This window comes from Nannobrachium achirus, assembly GCF_963921795.1.
Source record: "Nannobrachium achirus genome assembly, chromosome: 12".
In the NCBI taxonomy this organism is placed as follows: domain Eukaryota; kingdom Metazoa; phylum Chordata; class Actinopteri; order Myctophiformes; family Myctophidae; genus Nannobrachium; species Nannobrachium achirus.
In genome coordinates, this window is record NC_137832.1 from 32,012,529 (window position 1) to 32,030,566 (window position 18,038).

The window sequence follows — 18,038 nt, forward strand, 5'->3', positions numbered from 1 at the left end:
CTGTACACTGCAGCAAACCAGAGAGTTAAGCCCTTTGCACACAGAGACGTTTTTCCGTTTGCTGTATGAGTAAAACGCATTGGATTCGGTGTGCAAGGCTGTGCGGAGTCCACACTGCGGATCCGAAAAGGAGTCATAAAATGAGTCAATGAGTTTTTACCGCATGCGACAAGACGCACAAATCGAACTGGTTTAGATCGAGAAAAGAACGCACAGCCGCAGCCACTTGTCGCACGGCAAATTCGGAGCTGGTCTGCATGAGGTCGTAGAGAATCATTGTTTTCTTTTAAAAAAATGCAATAGTCCGCTTTGTCCGTGTGAAAGAACGCTTCTGTGTGCAAAGACCTTAAATTTAACAAGATAATTTACTGGCATTGGATGCTCTATTTTAGATACTGTAGGAGAGTGTAGATCATGTAGGAACCCAAAGGCAGAGGGCGGGAAGACATGCAAAACATGTCCTCGCAAACTCTCCAGGAGCATAATGGTAAGTGCAGTACCTGGCTGATCCACCAGGCACCCATCTCAGAGTCAATAACATGTTATATTATGAATCCTTACTGTACCGTCGGGGGGTCCCGTCGGTGAAGTCAGACTCGCGGATCCCTTTCCATTGGGCGATGACATCATTGCGCAGCGAAAATCCTCCATATAGTCCCGCATTTTTAGTCAGCATAATAGCGAGAGAATGGCTTGTTGCACTCAATGGCGTCTCCATGCTGAAGGATGAAAACATCCGGAAACTTTCTGGGCTGTGTCAAGTGACACGAAACGTGCACATTTCACTCTGGCTCTTCAAAATAAAAGCAGGCACCTATGGAAGGAACTCGTGGCAACTTACTGTCGGGATCACTACAAAATAATAGGCACTAAAAGTGTTAAGCCCTATATATTTCATCATATAACATATGAAAATAGCCGTTCTACAAGCTCACAACATGCTGCAGTGTCACACGCTTTAAGCTTGTAGATTGTCTATTTTTGTATTATTATTTAAACGATTTGGGGAATATTGAAAATATCCCCAAATTAGCAATGCCAGGGTAGTTAACACTGTCAGTTGTGGAGTGTGTGTTAGTAGCGACCTAGGGGCCACAGGTGGAGCTTGAACCTCATGTGTCAGGAAGCAGAGATCAGCTCTGACGTTTATCCCTCACATGTTCTAACCTCCTTAGGCCTCAATCCCTTTCAACCCTCCACTTCTCACACATCTTCAACCGGCTTAGCCCTCTTTATTAACCAGTTTTCTCACTCCTTCCTTAATCCCTCATTTTCGTCCGCCAGCCGCCCCGTTCCGGCACATATCCCCTGTCCTGTCCTGTTCTCACGGTGGGAAAGCGGTGTGTCTCTCTTAAGCCGGGTCACGCGGCTTCAGAAAAACGCAAGCAATATGGAGGAAGGAAGAGACTGAATACTCAAGATGGTTGCCAAAATGATAGAATCAGTGCATCCTGGTGACACAGGGCTAAAGTTCAAGCCCACCATCGTGGAGAATAGGGGTCCAATGAACGCTACTGGTTGTGTTTGTAGTTGGGGAGTGTGATCTCTGTCACTGCACTAGCGACTCCTACAGGTTGGCCTATTCAGCAGAGTGGAACTGGGGAGGATAGTGTTTTCCTCCACAAACATGCATGCCCTGGCCTCCCAGTGAAACTCCTCACTTTCGGGGCGCCCGCTGGCCTACTGGTCCATTGCCACATAGGCATAGATGCCTAGCGGCGTAGCCGGTTCGATTCCCGATCCTGACGACCTTTGCCGCTTGTCGCTCCCAATCTCTCCCCCCCATTTCCTGTCAGTCTACTGTCCTATCAATAAAGGCATAAAAGCCCCAAAAACTAATCTTTAAAAGAAAAGAAACTCCTCACTTTCAGGGGAAAATAATGGCTGGCGAGGTCATGTATCATGTGTGCCACGTCGGAAGAGACATGTGGTTGTCTACACACACCCCAAGACCAAACACTGCTGACCATGTGCAGTAGTCTTGGTCAGCAGTGCCAAACACTACATGGAAGAATTGGGAATTGGCATAATTCAGAGAAAATGAAAAATGTATTATAAATCGATTCAGTCTGGGTAGAGATAGAATGGAAACTACCGTATATTAATGTACCCAGTGGAAATGTGGTGCCTTGTATTTGCCCGGTATAATGTATTTGTTTATTTAAATAGGAAGCGATCAGTGCCCTGAAACAGACGTGGCATGTCCACTGCTTCCTGTGTGCTTGCTGTCAGCAACCAATCAGAAACAACACCTTTCACCTGGAGGATGGCGAACCCTACTGTGAACAAGGTGAGGATTTTACCCATTGGACATGGCTGCTGTCTCAGACTAGAAAGAAAGTTCTTTATCTTTTGGTGAGGCAAGCAGTGTACACTGTACAAGTGCATATACAGTACAGTGCACACACAGTGCACCCCAAAAAGTGGGTTCCGTTTTACACTCTCAGAGTTAATCGGGATCCTTAGAGTGTACCTGGATTGCTCAGGCAAAGTACGTTTATAGTTATGTGTGAAAATATATGCATCAGCAGCTACGAGTGTGCGGCTATACTCTTTTTTAATTAAAGTGTGAAAATGTACCATTAGGCCTTTTTCCCCATGACACATATTTACACTGTGAGCTTTTTTATGTTAAATAAATAATAATGATAATAATAATGAACACGGAGATCATACTTAGTTGTTGTTAATATTTGGATCACTTTGTGTGTTCTTTGTTTTCGACAGAACTTCTGTAGCTGAAATCGGAACATATGGTCCACTTAGAATCACAGGCGGAGACTTAACATCTGATTTAAGGTTTTCATTTGGTTTAGTTGATTCATAATTAGTTGGCTTCCTGTTGCGTTTCTTCACAGACTTCTACAATTTGTTTGGGACTGGTTGTCATGGCTGTGAGTTCCCCGTCGAGGCTGGAGACAAGTTCCTGGAGGCTCTTGGCTACACCTGGCATGATACCTGCTTTGTGTGTGCTGTAAGTCAGGACCCATGTGTGGGTCGTGGACACATTATTATGGGTCCCTTCATTTTTTGTTTCCTACATTTAGTTTTTAAACATTATTTCAAAACATTTTCCAAAAACATTCCCAAAAAAGCTCTAAAAAAAAAACATAAATTATAAAACAAATGTTTAAGAAGTAGTGAAAATAGCCGTTCTACAAGCTTGAAGCGACGTGTTGTGAGCTTGTAAATCTACTATTTTCACTAGTTTGTGTCCCGAGCAAATGTCTAATTTCTGGTTTGGGAACCACTGCTGTAAGTAATGACCTTACACTACAGTAGGAATGCAGTATACTGTCAGTCATAAACTCATTATATTATAATCATTTTTCCAAAAAGGAAATAACTGTTTGGAATTGAAATGTCTAACGTGTTCCTTTATTCCAATTTCAGTAACCTGTGTAAATGTGTTTGAACTTTTCCAGATTTGCTGCACCACGTTGGAAGGCCAGACCTTCTTCTCTAAGAAAGACAAACCTCTTTGCAAGAAACACGCACACACCCTCAAGATCTGAACCACCGTTGGGATGGGATCTTCTACACCAGGGCTTCTTTTTTTAATGCCATAGTGCTGAAATGAATAATAACACGATGCATTTTTATTGGTGTGGTGGAAAGGCCCATCAACCGGCAGCATGTAGGCGATTCGACATGAGAATTCAATGAAACTGATACTGTACACAGAAAGCCCTTTTATGGAGGTGGTGGCTCCTAAGAGAAACACTGCTGGGACCAGCGCTCAGCGACCCAAGCTCATTAAAACTAAACATGCATGGAGTCTTGTCATGTGAGGGCCCACAGGCATATGACCCACAGGTTAAGAAACATTACTCCACATACCATTAGAACTCTCTAGAAACTATACCTCTATGGCCTTGCAGTTTGTTTGTTTTTTCAAAGCTATTTTAATATTTAATTTCTTTCTTTCTTTTTATCTATATTAATCAGATCTGGACTGGGTTTCCCACAGCATGCTAACTGTCAGATCATGTTAGGTTTAGTAGTCTTTATTGTCACCCAGCTACGGTAGACGCAAGAGAACCTGGTAACCTGTTACAATATAGCTCTATCATTTGTACACTTATGTTGAAAATATACATACTGTAACGCACGCACGCACGCACGCACGCACGCACGCACGCACGCACGCACGCAAGCACACACACACACACACACACACACACACACACACACACACACACACACACAGACTGTGATACACGCACATGAGTCAGAGGCGAGTCAGGACACTGGCATTATGTGAGGTTATTAGTTTTGTTTTTTCTCAAACTGTAACCAAATCTACAGTAACATGTGACCAACAGCTACAGTATTCAGTTCAGTTCTACTGATTAATAAAATTGACAGTGTTTTTGGATTGATTATTTTATTAGACAAAAATGGAGAACAGTAGTATTGTCAATACAGTGACTACAGTGACAGCTGTATAACATATTTTTTTGCATATCAAAGAAGTGTACAGTAACAGAATGTTATAGAAGTTGTTACTAATTTCAAAATACATTGCAAAACATCTCCCCCATCTCTAAAACGGCAAACGTAAGAAAATATAAGAACCTGTATTGAAGGTTTCTCAAAGTATGTGTGCAGTGATTAGACACGGTGTTTTCACAGAGGCAGGCTTGGAGGTTGTGTGGGGATGTGACATGACCAGTTACCCAAAATCTGTACTTAAAGTTGTATGTAGCTTGTATGTACCTTTTATGTACTATTGTACAGTATGTATGTATTCTACTTTCTGTTCACATTTTATGAGTATAGTTACATTGTTGAATCAGGTTTCAAGTGGCGTGTTGGCAACATAACAGAGAGAGAGAGAGAGAGAGAGAGAGAAATGCCCCTTTATTTGTGAGTGTGAGTGTGTCGTTTATGACTGGGAAAAGTGTATATCTGGGTTAGAAGTTTGTTTTTCCCCAAACTTCACAACCCACAAATCCCCCATTACCTTACCGTACTGATTGACTTTGCTATTCATTACATGCATCTCCAATTCAGTCAAGTTACATGGGATTGACCATACACAGTAAAATCCTTTAGTGTTAAAGCTCCATCATGTCACTTTTTAATAGCTATATACTGTAACACAGTATGTCACATACAAATTAAAAGTTGCATTTATATGCAACACATTCTATACCCTCCCCTGACTCTATGACATATGGATCCGCCATGCCAGTGCCCGACACTGGTCATACCCTACCAAATAATACGCTAATGCCAGCAGTGAGTCTACAGAGTAGTCAGGGAAGGGTATAATGTGTTGCATGCTTGGTGAGTTCAACGTGTTGTTTGTATGGGACATAAGCTGCTATATATTTAATAAAAAGTTACATAGTGATGCTTTAATAAAAAGAATGGCCCCAAATGGTTACGGGTCCATTTATGTCCATTTTTTACACTTAGAACACAGCTTTCCTTTATTCCCATCTGCCAAGACCAAACCTGCTAAGCTCCAAGTTGACTTTATTTTCCAGTGGGTGCATTTTATATACCAACGTAAAAGAAAGCATTGTTATGTTTATTAAAGGATCCCCATTACGGCTGAATGATCCTCCCTGGGGTCCTGAGGTAAGGTCTATACTAGGAAGAATGCTTTGCATATCCACCTATGACACCATGTACCTTACACTCTGTTAAACTCTTCTAATAAATGTTACATCATGCTCCCAAGACAAATATCTTTCTTGTGGTCCTTCCTTCCATGTTTGCTGTCTAATACGGATAAACCACATGGATGGTTGTGTGTTTCCAGCCCCTGTAGTGTGATGAAGTTTACGGCAGGCGGTGTGAAATATCAATTTGAGCAGATAGTTCCACTGGCCTATGGAAGCCTTCCGGTAGGAAAGAGAGATGAACTAGATATCATTTAGGACAGTGAGCAAGATATGAGATTTAAAAAGGTAGCGAGAGTATTTCCAATTTCCAATACTTTTACTTCTACTCCACTTCATCTTGGCTCCAAATATTGTACTTTTACTACATTTATTTGAAAACTTGAGTTAGTTACTTTGTAAATTTTGATCATCAAAACCTACATTAATAACTTTAGCCCTATAATAAGCCTATATACATTCCGGCCTTTTGAAAATGCATGCATTGTGCACAATGAGTATATTGCACTTTTGGTTTTGATACCAATAGTTTTGTACTTTTTTTTTTTAGATTCCAGACTTTTGTAACAGTCAGAGTAGGCCTACTTCTACATTGCAGTGTTGATACTTTTTCCACCACTGGGGAGAGAGAGAGAGAGAGAGAGAGAGAGAGAGAGAGAGAGAGAGAGAGAGTTTGAAGTGTGTTGTGTGTTTGGGAGAGAGAGAGAGAGAGAGGGAGAGGGAGAGGGAGAGAGAGAGAGAGAGAGAGAGAGAGAGAGAGAGAGAGAGAGAGAGAGAGAGAGAGAGAGAGGTGTGTCTGTCGATCAACTGCAACTCAACTTTGCAGGCATCGCATCTCATCTCGCATCCATAACGGGAATTCAGAAGAGCAGAGCGCCTTTCTTTCTCATCGACACGAAAGGTGAGTTAATAAAATACCAACAAACATCACACTTTGGCTGGGGTGAGTAGATAGAGAGAGAGAGAGAGAGAGAGAGAGAGAGAGAGAGAGAGAGAGAGAGAGCTGTTGCAACAAAGTTTGACAGCGCATCGCTACACTTCTCACACTTCTCTGCTGTGTGAGAAGTGTTTAGGGGATCATGAAAACATATCGCCGTTTTGCATGCAATACAACTGCCCTGTTTTTATACGCCGTTTTCATACCTTTAGCCTGTCATGCACCGATGCTATCAACGCGAACTATGTACCTGAGATGCAACGAAATGGCATGATCGAAAGTTGCCCCTACATTCATCTTTGCTGCTATTCATTTCATATATTCTACCTCTATACCTCTACCTCTATACCTCTGACTGCATTGTTCGTCTCGGGTTGTTCATAACCCACATAATATTAGGTTCTTGATTAGCCTATACGCAAGCTTAGTATGTATTTCTTATGGGAACAACATTATGTTGTGATGAAACATCTTTTTTAGTAAGGCCATCAATCTACAGTGGGCTACATGCCCCCCTCAGCACAGCTTGTGATGCATAGGTCTACTTTGGATTTAAGTGATTTTGATATGTATAGGATTCTATTCTATTGTATTAGATCTCTTAACTATATGTCTGTTGCAAGGGTTTGTGGCCAAAGTTCCCAACAATTGCATATTTTGTAAGTAGGCTACTTTTTATATATACTAGTGTGTGTTTGTCACACACACACACACACACACACACACACACACACACACACACACACACACACACACACACACACACACACACACACACACACACACATACAGTACATGCATACATTTCAAGTATCTTACAAACTTAAAAGTACAGTATAAACACAGTTGTGATTAAGCCACAAACAGCTATAGATTTTCCTAGAGCTAGAGGTTGTATGTATTAGTAATGTACAAGATTAACTATATCCAATTGTTACACAAAGGCAACATAGGCCTATTGCATTATGTGCCCTCTTAGCTAGTGTCTTGCCAGGCCTATAGAATCTACTGTCTCAGATCAGAACACTGGCTCGCAAATGCAGTGTCATATCATCTATTTATCACAAATGATGATTTTCTTTCACCAAAATAGGAAAACAGTGTTTTCATATTCCATACAGTTTGCCCGTAATTGGCTAAAAAGGTCGGATGGGCCGGTTACACTTCTCCATTCCGACATGTCTCCTTTCCAACATGTCTCCATTCCGACACTAACCCTATCCCTAACCCTAACCTTAACCTCTATGGAAGTGTTGCCACTCCGACAATAAGAAGTCAATGTCAGAATGGAGACATGTTGGAATGGAGAGCAGTCTCCGGATGGGCCTATGTAACAGTTACGGAGGTGATCCGAACCTCCCCACCCGGCTTCGAACCCGGGTCTCCCGCGTGAAAGTCCAATATCTTAACCATCACTCCAAAGGGACATCCCTATGGAACGAGAGCAGATACTAGACTTTTGAGGCTTCAGGCTGGGGCTGCGACTCTCTCCGCCACACTCACCCCCCTTTGACCTCCTCCTATGGGGAAGCCCGGATCCGGGTCACGGCACCAATGTAACAGAGGTGATCCGAACCTCCCCACCCGGCTTCGAACCCGGGTCTCCCGAGTGAAAGTCCAATATCTTAACCATCACTCCAAAGGGACATCCCTATGGAACGAGAGCAGATACTAGACTTTTGAGGCTTCAGGCTGGGGCTGTGACTCTCTCCGCCACACCTACATCAAAACACCCATTCTATCACATAACAGGCTTCTCAACAGGATATGGATATTTGTATTGGGATTTTAGAATAGGCGTGGTTTAGGCTGCATCACACTCATCAGTTTGGAGCGAAAACCAGGCACGTGAGGTGACAGTTGGGGTGATTGGTCAGCTGCTGACCGTAAAACCCAGTGATTGGTCAGGTAGAGACAGGTACAGCACAGCCGCTGTTACTCCGAAACCGAACTTTTCATCGAAAAGGTCTGGTTCGACTTCAAAATGACAGCACTCTCGACTTCTGAAAAGCATTACACCGAAATCTGCACGTCGGAAAGTCGGAACTCCCAGAAGAAAAGTTTGGTTTCAGAGAGACTATGGACAGGCCATTATACTTACCCAAGTCAAATGACAATAAATACAAGTGTATAGGCCTACTAAATATTAAATATAAATAAACATACACAAACAAACTAAGCAAACTATGACTATCTAAAAAAACGAACAAAATATCACTTAATTAAAGAACTAGCTTAACTCCAAATGTTTATTGTGTAATCTCACATTAAGTTACAACAATACCAAATTGTTAAACCTACCCTGGGACCCAGATGTGAGACAACATTTTGTCAGCTTATATACTGAGCTGAAAACATTTGTTCCGGACTTTTCTATATGGGAAAATGATTGTGTTTCGTGGCAATGCTATACCTTGATTGTTTAGACTGGGCGAAGTGAGCCTACCGCTTCGGGGACATAAAAAGGGGGTAAGAAAAAGAGAGAATTTAAATCAACCTTCTCATAGCCTCCAGCATAGACGTACTCAGCCTAGCCATACTACACCGCATATAGACTACACACACACACACACACACACACACACACACACACACACACACACTTTAACTCCCCCTCCGTGTCCAGTAACCAGGTCCAGGTGTTTGTCAGTGTGGGTTATGACAAGAGTATATCTGGGTTTTTGTGTGTGTACTGTATGTTTGCATGCATGCTCACATGCATGTGTGTGTGTGTGTGTGTGTGTGTGTGTGTGTGTGTGTGTGTGTGTGTGTGTGTGTGTGTGTGTGTGTGTGTGTGTGTGTGTGTGTGTGTGTGTGTGTGTGTGTGTGTGTGTGTGTGTGTGTGTGTGTGTGTCCAGATGGCATAATACTGTAGGTCCAAATCTTACCTCACCTCATGTGAGCTGTTCGGGTGCAGTATCACCATGGGACATTGCAGGAAAACACTCAGCAAATATGAATGAGTGAAGTAGAAGACCAGATGTGTGCGTGTGTGTGTGTGTGTGCGTGCGTGTGTGCGCGCATGTGTACTTGCATGCGTATGCTCAACAGCGAGAGGTTTTCTTCTGGTGTTCTTGTCCATGCATGTGCTTTCGTATAATTTCAGTATATGTACATCATGGCTGTCTTTCTAGTTGTAGTTGAGGCCTTATTTGGAACAGCGATTGTATTTGGGTCAACACATCACACAAATCTGTGTAGCACGCCACATACTCAATTGGCTGTGTAATTGAGTTTAGGGTAGCAGCTGTAAGCTTCCCCTTACTCTCTTGGCTGTTTGTGTGTGTGCGTGCGTGCATGTATGCATGCATGTGTATACTGTACTAGCGGGTGTGTGAAAAGAGCAATTGAGACACGTTACGTGACGTCATCAGATGCCAGCCGCGTGATGATTTTGTGTGACTGCTGCTGGAAATGCCGATCACATTGAAGGAACACAAAACTACAAGCCAAGCATAGCAAATGTGGTCAAAGCTGACTCAGTTTCTGTTCGTATGGAAAAGTGGGGAAGGCAGAGGCGTGTAGCCGTGTACGACAGTGGTTCTCAACCTTTTCTGGCTGTGACCCCCAAAATAATCATATTTTAACTGGGGGCCCCCCCACCCTGAGTTGAGGCATTACATTATGTTTAACACGGTTCTATTGTGAAAATAGCAGATCTACATGCTCACAACGCCTCGCGGTGAGAGGCGTTGTGAGCATGTATTGTAGATTGGCTATTTTCACAATTTCTGCATCTAATATTTGACAATTTGGCCAATGTTTAATTTGTCATTTTGGAAGTATTGAAAAGTCCTCAAATTGTCACTTTAGAAATGTGCAGAGATACCCTCTATAAACTTAAACTTTATGCTTGTTTGTTTACTGTTGAGTGAGAAAACAATGTTGCACATTAAGTTAATCATCAGGGGACCCCCCAAAAATAATGTGGGGACCCCTCTGGGGGTCCCAACCCACAGGTTGAGAACCACTGATATAGGGTTCGAAAAAGACGGGTTGAAATATTACCGGGAGTGAGGAAGATTATTCCAAAAACAATTTGTCTCTGTGAACTGGAGGAGTGCACGCTACTGTTGCCTTCTCTAATGTCCAATTTCCTGCAGCTGAATGATGGAGATGATAACGTTAAAGATAAAGCCCCGTGCCTGAGGGCTGATTTCTTCTCAGAGATCTCGCTCTCCTTCTCATTACATTGTCAGTGTGATTGATTGAACTCTGCCAGCATTTCTGTTCAAACTCAGAGCTGACAGAGCTGTAAATGAAACGTGTCATTGTTGGTGTAGAACTTTGTGAGGGGCAGTTAAAAGGCTATTAAAATAATACCCATCACACACCCTAGCTGAGACCCTAGCCTTAGACCAGTTTTTTATTTGAACAGATTCTGTCATTTTTATTTCTGTCAGTCTTGGAGACCAATTACCCAAATATCCACTGGACGGTCAGGGGTTGACACTAAGGTTTCAGAGGCCCTTGCCTGTTGGGAACATGACCTGTACTTCCCCGTTGGGCAAGTACAGGTCATGTTCTACCTGCCCCAATGGTGATACCCACTTGCCCAAAAACTTGTCTGTTATAAAATTATGAGGTAAAATTCTAATTACCGTTAAATGTTTACAGTCTGGGAGCTGTGAGATAAAAAAAAAATGTTATACCTACATTTTTATGCCAAATACATACAGTACAGTAGCTATGAATCTCCGCCACCATTGCCCCTATCCTTGGCGAACTTTGCACACACACTCCTTGGATGGCAAATCACAACCTCCGCCCCTGATTTCTCACATGGCCCTCTTGTAGCGCTACCATCAGGCCGATTTTTGCAAAACACATTTTTGGACACTGCTCCTACAGATTTTGGCCTAAAATCACACAAAGCGGTACACAGTATCTCTAAAGTCATGTCATCAACATGGATCTGTCCCATTTCCCAAATTCCCTCCTGATTGGCTACGATTGCCTTCTAACGTTGTGTATGCGATGTGACGGTTGCTTATCTTATTGTCTTGCTGGTGAATATAACTTTGGGTTCAGCACATTATAGGTAAATGGTGCTCTTATTTGACATTCCACAGACCAGTGGCTCTGGCCCCGTTCAGGTGTTTAGACAGATATCTTGTGTTGTGTTTATAGACGGTTGCGTACAGGAGGCACTGCTCTGAAGGAGGTCAGGGACTTCAAGTACCTGGGCTTATGGGTCAACTCAACAGAGCAAGATCGTAAGGTGTCTCTACACCAAACAGCCTACAGGAGACTCCTTCTGACTGTACACAGAGTGCAAAGAACTGCAAAAAACGAAGCACTTTCTTTAAGCCGACACCGACTGTAGTTACTGTATGGCAGTGTTGCCAGGTCTGCTCGTTATAAGCGACTTTGATCCTGTTTTCCTATAATGTTGCTAGTTGTGGGTTGCTTTTGTTTGGGCTTGTTTCTGAAGTGTAGTTGCTTGGCCTTGCTTTCAACATTCTTTTAGAAAATAACTGTTATGTAATAGAGCTCAATAGGTGAAACTGGTCACTGTTTTTGGGCTTATCTTCATAGATCTGGTGGCTTGTTTCACTCACAGAATCTGGCAACTGGAGGGCAGAGGCGGAGATGCAGTGTTTTTTCCTGCTCTCACCAAAACAACACTCAGCACTATTACTAGCGTTGCTTTGGAGTTGATTAGTATAGGAAATTGAGAGTTGGGATTGTGAATGGTATTTAGTTAAAATGTGCGACGGGAAAGTGTCTCTGGCTTATTTAGGCTTGCTTTTGGACGTTCTGCACTGTAGCAGATTAGACTCTGGTTCATTCTATGAAGGATTTACCACCGACCGCAAGCACCGACTGAATGCTCAGTTTTCCATTGACGGGTTCCGCCAGCCCTATCGACGGCAAGCGCCTCTTGCCAAAAGGCTCCCAATGGCTTCCTGTCGGCAGCGACGCTTTTTGACGGCAATTCGTGGGAGATTATGTGCGGTTAGGACCTGCCTTTAAAGTGAGGAAGGCACTTGCATGGAGGGCCCTGAATGCCATGGCCAGTGTATGGAACTCCAACCTCCCCCGACAAATCAAACTCTGCTTCTTCTATGCGGCAGTAGAGTCTGTTCTCCTATATGGCAGTGAATGCTGGACCCTGAAGCCAGCTCTGCAGAAGTCTGCAGAAGAATATGTATGCTGGAATATTAAGGGTGAGCGATAAAATAGCGGCCAGGAGAATGAGACTTGCAGGACCCTGCCAAAGACACCAAGAGCTGCTAGCCAGTAAACTGGTTCTGTGGGAACCAACAGATGGGCACCGGTCACAAGGACGTCCCATACTAACATATGTGGATGTACTCAAGACATACGCAGGAGCGCAAAGCACCAACGAACTGGCCGGATGTATGGAGAACCGGGATGACTGGAAGTGACGATGGAAGGCTCGACTGTGAGGACGACCTAGAGTGCGTCCCCTCTCAAACAAGCTCTTGCCCAGTCCGGTAACCTGAAAGCAAACTCCACTTGCCCCAATACCTTTAGTTACCTGCCAGGGACAGGTGGGCAAACCTTAGTGTCAAGGCCTGGGGCGTTTGTGTTTAAAGGTACAGGTCTAGTATGTAACTTTGTCCTGTGTTTTATATAACAATACAGTATACTGTATAATTTTTCCCCAGTAATGACCTTTACCAGTCATCACCCACTGGAGTAGTGTGGTGGTGAATGGTGATTAGGCTACCTGCAGAAACACATTGTCCTCTCTCACTTTGTTTTGGTAGACGGGGATGTTTTTGGGCTACCAAAACAAACAGAAAAAACCTGTCATAGGTCAATAAAGAAGCCTTTACTACTTTAAAGTAGCAGTTTACAGTTGCTGCCTTACATTAATTCCCAATTGAATAGCCTGAACACCAAACATTTAAAATGTATTTTGTGCTATCATCATACTCTTCCAAACTGTAGTTTTACGTGCATATTATCCAATTACATGTCGGGGAGCTTTTCGGCACACAGCAGCACATCAACAACATCAGAGTCAGAGGAAAGCCCATGTCCCTCTGCCAGATGGGATTTCTAGCTAGCACATGCAGGATCACATCTGCTTTAAAATTGTTCAGATAGAATTAAAGGGGTTTTTCACTTTTAAACACTTCTGGGGGCATTTTTAACATCAAATTAGGTTTAACGTTTAACTTTTGTGTGCTCCCCAAACAAGGTCTCTCTGTCCCCGTTTCCTGTCGGTCTACTGTCCTGTCAAATAAAGGCATAAAAGCCCCAAAACAAATCTTTAGTCTTAAAAAGTCTTAAAAGATAGATAGATAGATAGATAGATACCTTTATTATCCCAAGGGGGAAATTCAGTTGTCCAGTAGTAGCACAGCAGTATACAGTTATTTACAAAGTTACAGAGACGTAAGAAAAAATAGATAAGAGGGAAAGAAACAAGAGAACAAAAAAAAGAGCAGTACAGTACCAATAAAGAGAAGGTGCATCAATAGAGGGGGCGAATAATATATAAGTATATATACATAAAGTGTCTTGCAAAAAAGACCATAGCAGTCAATGCTAGTTAGTGCAAACAAGTATCTCACTGTCATTGTTAAACAAAGCAAAAATACTCAGAAACTACCAACACAAACTAATAGTGCAAAGTCAAAAAAAGATCAGTGCGAAAAAAGAAGAAACTAGGAAGCGTGTCACCGCAAGACGCACATGAGCACTCTTCCTGGACGGTCCTTTTGGGTCAAAGTCAATACAGCAATAGTTCCTTAGAGGTCAATGTCAATACAGCAAAGGTTCCGTCAGTCTAAGTTAGGAAGGGAGACCTTTTCAAGCGTCCGTTATGTGTCTCGTTGTACAGCTTAAGGGCAGCCGGTACAAAAGATTTTCCTAATCTCTCACATCTCCGTCCTGGGTAGGTAAAGCGGTCGTTTCCTCTCTTACTCCAGTAACTGGTGATCTCTAGATGGAGGGGGTGGGAGGAGTTCTCCAAGATGGAATCCAGCTTCCTCGCTGTGCGCACACTGGTTACTTCCTCCACCCCCTGCAGAGAGGACCCGACGACAGAGCCTGCTTTCTTCACCAGTCTGTTTAGGTTAAACGTGTCACCTGCTCTGTTGTTGCCACCCCAACATGTTATACCAAAAAAGAGGACACTTGCCATGACAGACTGATAGAACATCTGTAGCATCCTATTGCACACCCCAAACGATCTCAGTCTTCTCAGGAGGAACAGCCTGCTTTTCCCCTTGCTGTGAATCGCCTGTGCATTGTCCGACCAGTCCAGTGAACTATTCAGGTGTACTCCGAGGAATTTGTAGTTATCCACAAGCTCAACCACCTCACCGAAAAAACATGCCCCCCACTGAGGGGGGCATGTTTTTTCAATTGGCCTACTTTTTTCATTTGTTTTTTATTTGTATCCCTTTTTCTCCCCAATTTAGTCATTATACCAATTCATTATTTCTTCCCCACACCTGTTTCTGTGTGTTGTCAGTTGTCGTATCCTTCTGACTCACCTGCCAGTGAGGGGTAACATGTCATTAGGTCGAACACCCTTTGGATCGACCACCAAACTCTAACCCAAACCCTAATCCTAACCTCAGTAAAACTATGCCTAACTCTAACCCTAACGCTAAACCTAACCTCAGTAAAACTATGCCTAACTCTAACCCTAAACCTAACCTCAGTAACCGTGACGCGGGTGATTATCTAACCTGCCGACGCTGTTCGGCCCAACGGGAGTTTGACCTATGGGGCAGTCCCCCAGTGAGGAGCCCGCACCAGGAGGACGTGTCGTAGAGCCTCCATCCTATCCTCCCGCCAAACACTCACTGCTGACAGTGCACCACGGAGGAAACTTAAACAACTTTGAATTTATTTTTATAGGAAAAACTAACAAATAAATAAGTAAATTAACTAGTAAGCCTAACCAATGTAACACCCGGGATTCGAACATAGGTCCCTCGCACAGGAAGGCACACTAAAGGAAAATATCTTTACCACTAGCCCCTAAAGGGGAAATCCCCGTGGCTGCGTACAGTAGATGTTTAGCGTTTTGGTCTTCAGCCAGAGGCTTTATGCTTCCCTGCTATACTGTACAAATACAATATTTTCCCTCATATTTTGCCCAAAACATGAGATGAAAAGGTATATTTTTTAAGTTGAGGTGATGCCAGCCATCATCATATCTCCTCAAAGTAGTATGCCCAATTGCCCAGGTATCACCAACGAGTATGAACTTGTCATTACTTTCCTATGGTATGTATGCTTTTTCTACATACTTTATGAATATGAACGACATATATTTGCAGACTAAAGCCTAAAGTTCTGCGTGCGGGTGTTGTGCACCGGTAATAGCCGATCTGCGAGCTAAAGCGCCTCAAGTCGATCTGCTATTTTCGGTACGCTAAGCATACTATAAATCAAGCATTATCTGATTGGAGGTGCTAATCTAGACCATAGAGAGTGTCACAAACCAATGTGTGGGTGTTTGATGTGTGGGTAAGTCTTACATATTCACAAACACATGGTTTCCATTGTTTCTTTGTTTTCTTCGCCTCCTGACTCTGAAGCTGGGATGAGTTAGGATCTTGACACCAGACTTTTCAGAGGGAAATACTGATTTATTGCCTCTGTTGCTTTGATATACGGTATATACTGTATGTGTACACATGCACACACTCACGCAATCTAAGCTAGTCTGCTTCAGCACATTGTTTTTGACCACAGTAGTATTACTGAATAGTTTAACATTTACACATTTAAAACACACACACACACACACACACACACACACACACACACACACACACACACAGCTGATTTGAGGCATTTTGTTCAAAACGGACCAATCCTGCAAACTTTGCACAGTGAGTGTGCACAGTTTGGCAGCGACCGGGCCAACAGTGCCGGAGAATAGATTAGCTGTACGCAGACAGACAGACGTACATACAGACGGACAGGCCAACAGTGACAGAGATTAGCTGTACGCGGACGGACGGACGGACGGACGGACGGACGGACGGACGGACGGACAGGGTGCAAAACGTAGTCTCAGCCATGCCTTTCGGCTGGCGGAGACAATGATATATATATATTGCACTAAATACTAACCTATGGGCACTACTTGTCAGCTGCTAACATATTGGTATACGTAAATTGACAACTGGTTTTATTACTGGTTGAGAATCAATTATTACTGAGTATGTACTTTCAAGTTTCTCCTAACAATTGTAGCGCGTGAAAATATTGCATTTATGCAGTAACTTTATCTTAAGATGACTTCTTCCAACTACAAAAGCAGTTTATTAGCCAGCTGTTTTTATTCACCAGTTTGTCACCACCACCCACATATCATGAACATTCACTGATGTGTCGGTATCCACTGATCTACAGTATGTCATCTGGTCCTCCAGAAAGGTATGCGTATGGTAGAGGTTCGTCTAGAGTCTAAAGTTCGGGCCGCTGTTAAATCAAATCAAATTATTTATGGGCATGTCCCTTTTATGCACATATACTGTATGGAGAATCATGATGTCATCATGTATATACCCATATATGGGCTTGCCCCCTTTTGTGCCCATATGGAGTTGACTTGTTTGTTTGCATCTGATGCCATGAAGACACATTGAGGTTAGTCTCCATATTTGAGCTGCATTGGGAACTTCTTTAATGGTTATGGCTGAGTCATGGTAACATGACTGTGAAGACCTGATCAGTCTACTGTTAACTGTATGAGTGACATGTCTAATTTTCTGTCATGCGTGGATACTATTTCCACTAAATTAAATTATGTTACAGGACTCCACTCATTTTGTCACTAATCTTTGTTTGCAAAAAATATATAGGCCTATATATTTCTATTTCTATTATTGTATTCTTTGTATTTCTATTTCTTGTTTGGCCTGCCTGGAGGAAAGTTCACAAAAAATTGTTCTTGTAAAAATGAGTGTTATGCTTGTGAGCAGGGATGTGTAGGGACTAGATAGAGATCCGTCATGGAATTTGCCTATTGGGATGCATGCAGCTGCTTTCTGTAGCTCCTGAGGAAGACGCTTATTGACACTTAGCCTTCAGCACATTCTGCCCCGGTGTGTGAAATGTCTCTTATTAAAGGACACATTTTGTCCTTTAATCCAGGGGTCTTCAACGTTTTCAGGCCATTGAGGCCAAGGACCCCTTAGTTGAGAGATGAAGCAGGGACCCCCACAACCTTATCATAGATCCCATATAGTTACATTGTTTGACAGCACGATCATCAGTATATTTTGGATCCATGTTAATGTGGGTTTTTAGATATTTAACCACTTGAACCGTCAAACTTGACCTTTCACTGTATTAGTCTGATCTTTTCCCCCTCCAAAGCTCTTTGCCAAAAATAGCCGATCTACAAGCTCACAACGCCTCGCAGCGCGAGGCGTTTTGAGCTTGTAGATCTGCTATTTTTGGCTAAAGTTCTCAGAATATGGACACTAGGGTTCAAGTGGTTACCACACAAAGATTTGGAG

The 18,038-nt window shown here is 42.9% G+C and overlaps 1 protein-coding gene across 4 annotated transcripts in view; it reads left to right on the forward strand.

The window, feature by feature from the left end:
• Nucleotides 1–5,659, forward strand: part of pdlim5a (PDZ and LIM domain 5a) — a 134,342-nt gene extending 128,683 nt beyond the window's left edge. For all 4 annotated transcript variants that reach the window (XM_080739660.1, XM_080739662.1, XM_080739661.1 and 1 more), the window contains 3 exons: nt 2,170–2,290; nt 2,859–2,974; nt 3,426–5,659. In XM_080739660.1, the coding sequence (XP_080595786.1) occupies nt 2,170–2,290; nt 2,859–2,974; nt 3,426–3,515 (327 nt within the window). In that variant the 3' untranslated portion in view covers nt 3,516–5,659. The remainder of the gene's footprint in view (nt 1–2,169; nt 2,291–2,858; nt 2,975–3,425) is intronic.
• Nucleotides 5,660–18,038: the final 12,379 nt, after the last annotated feature.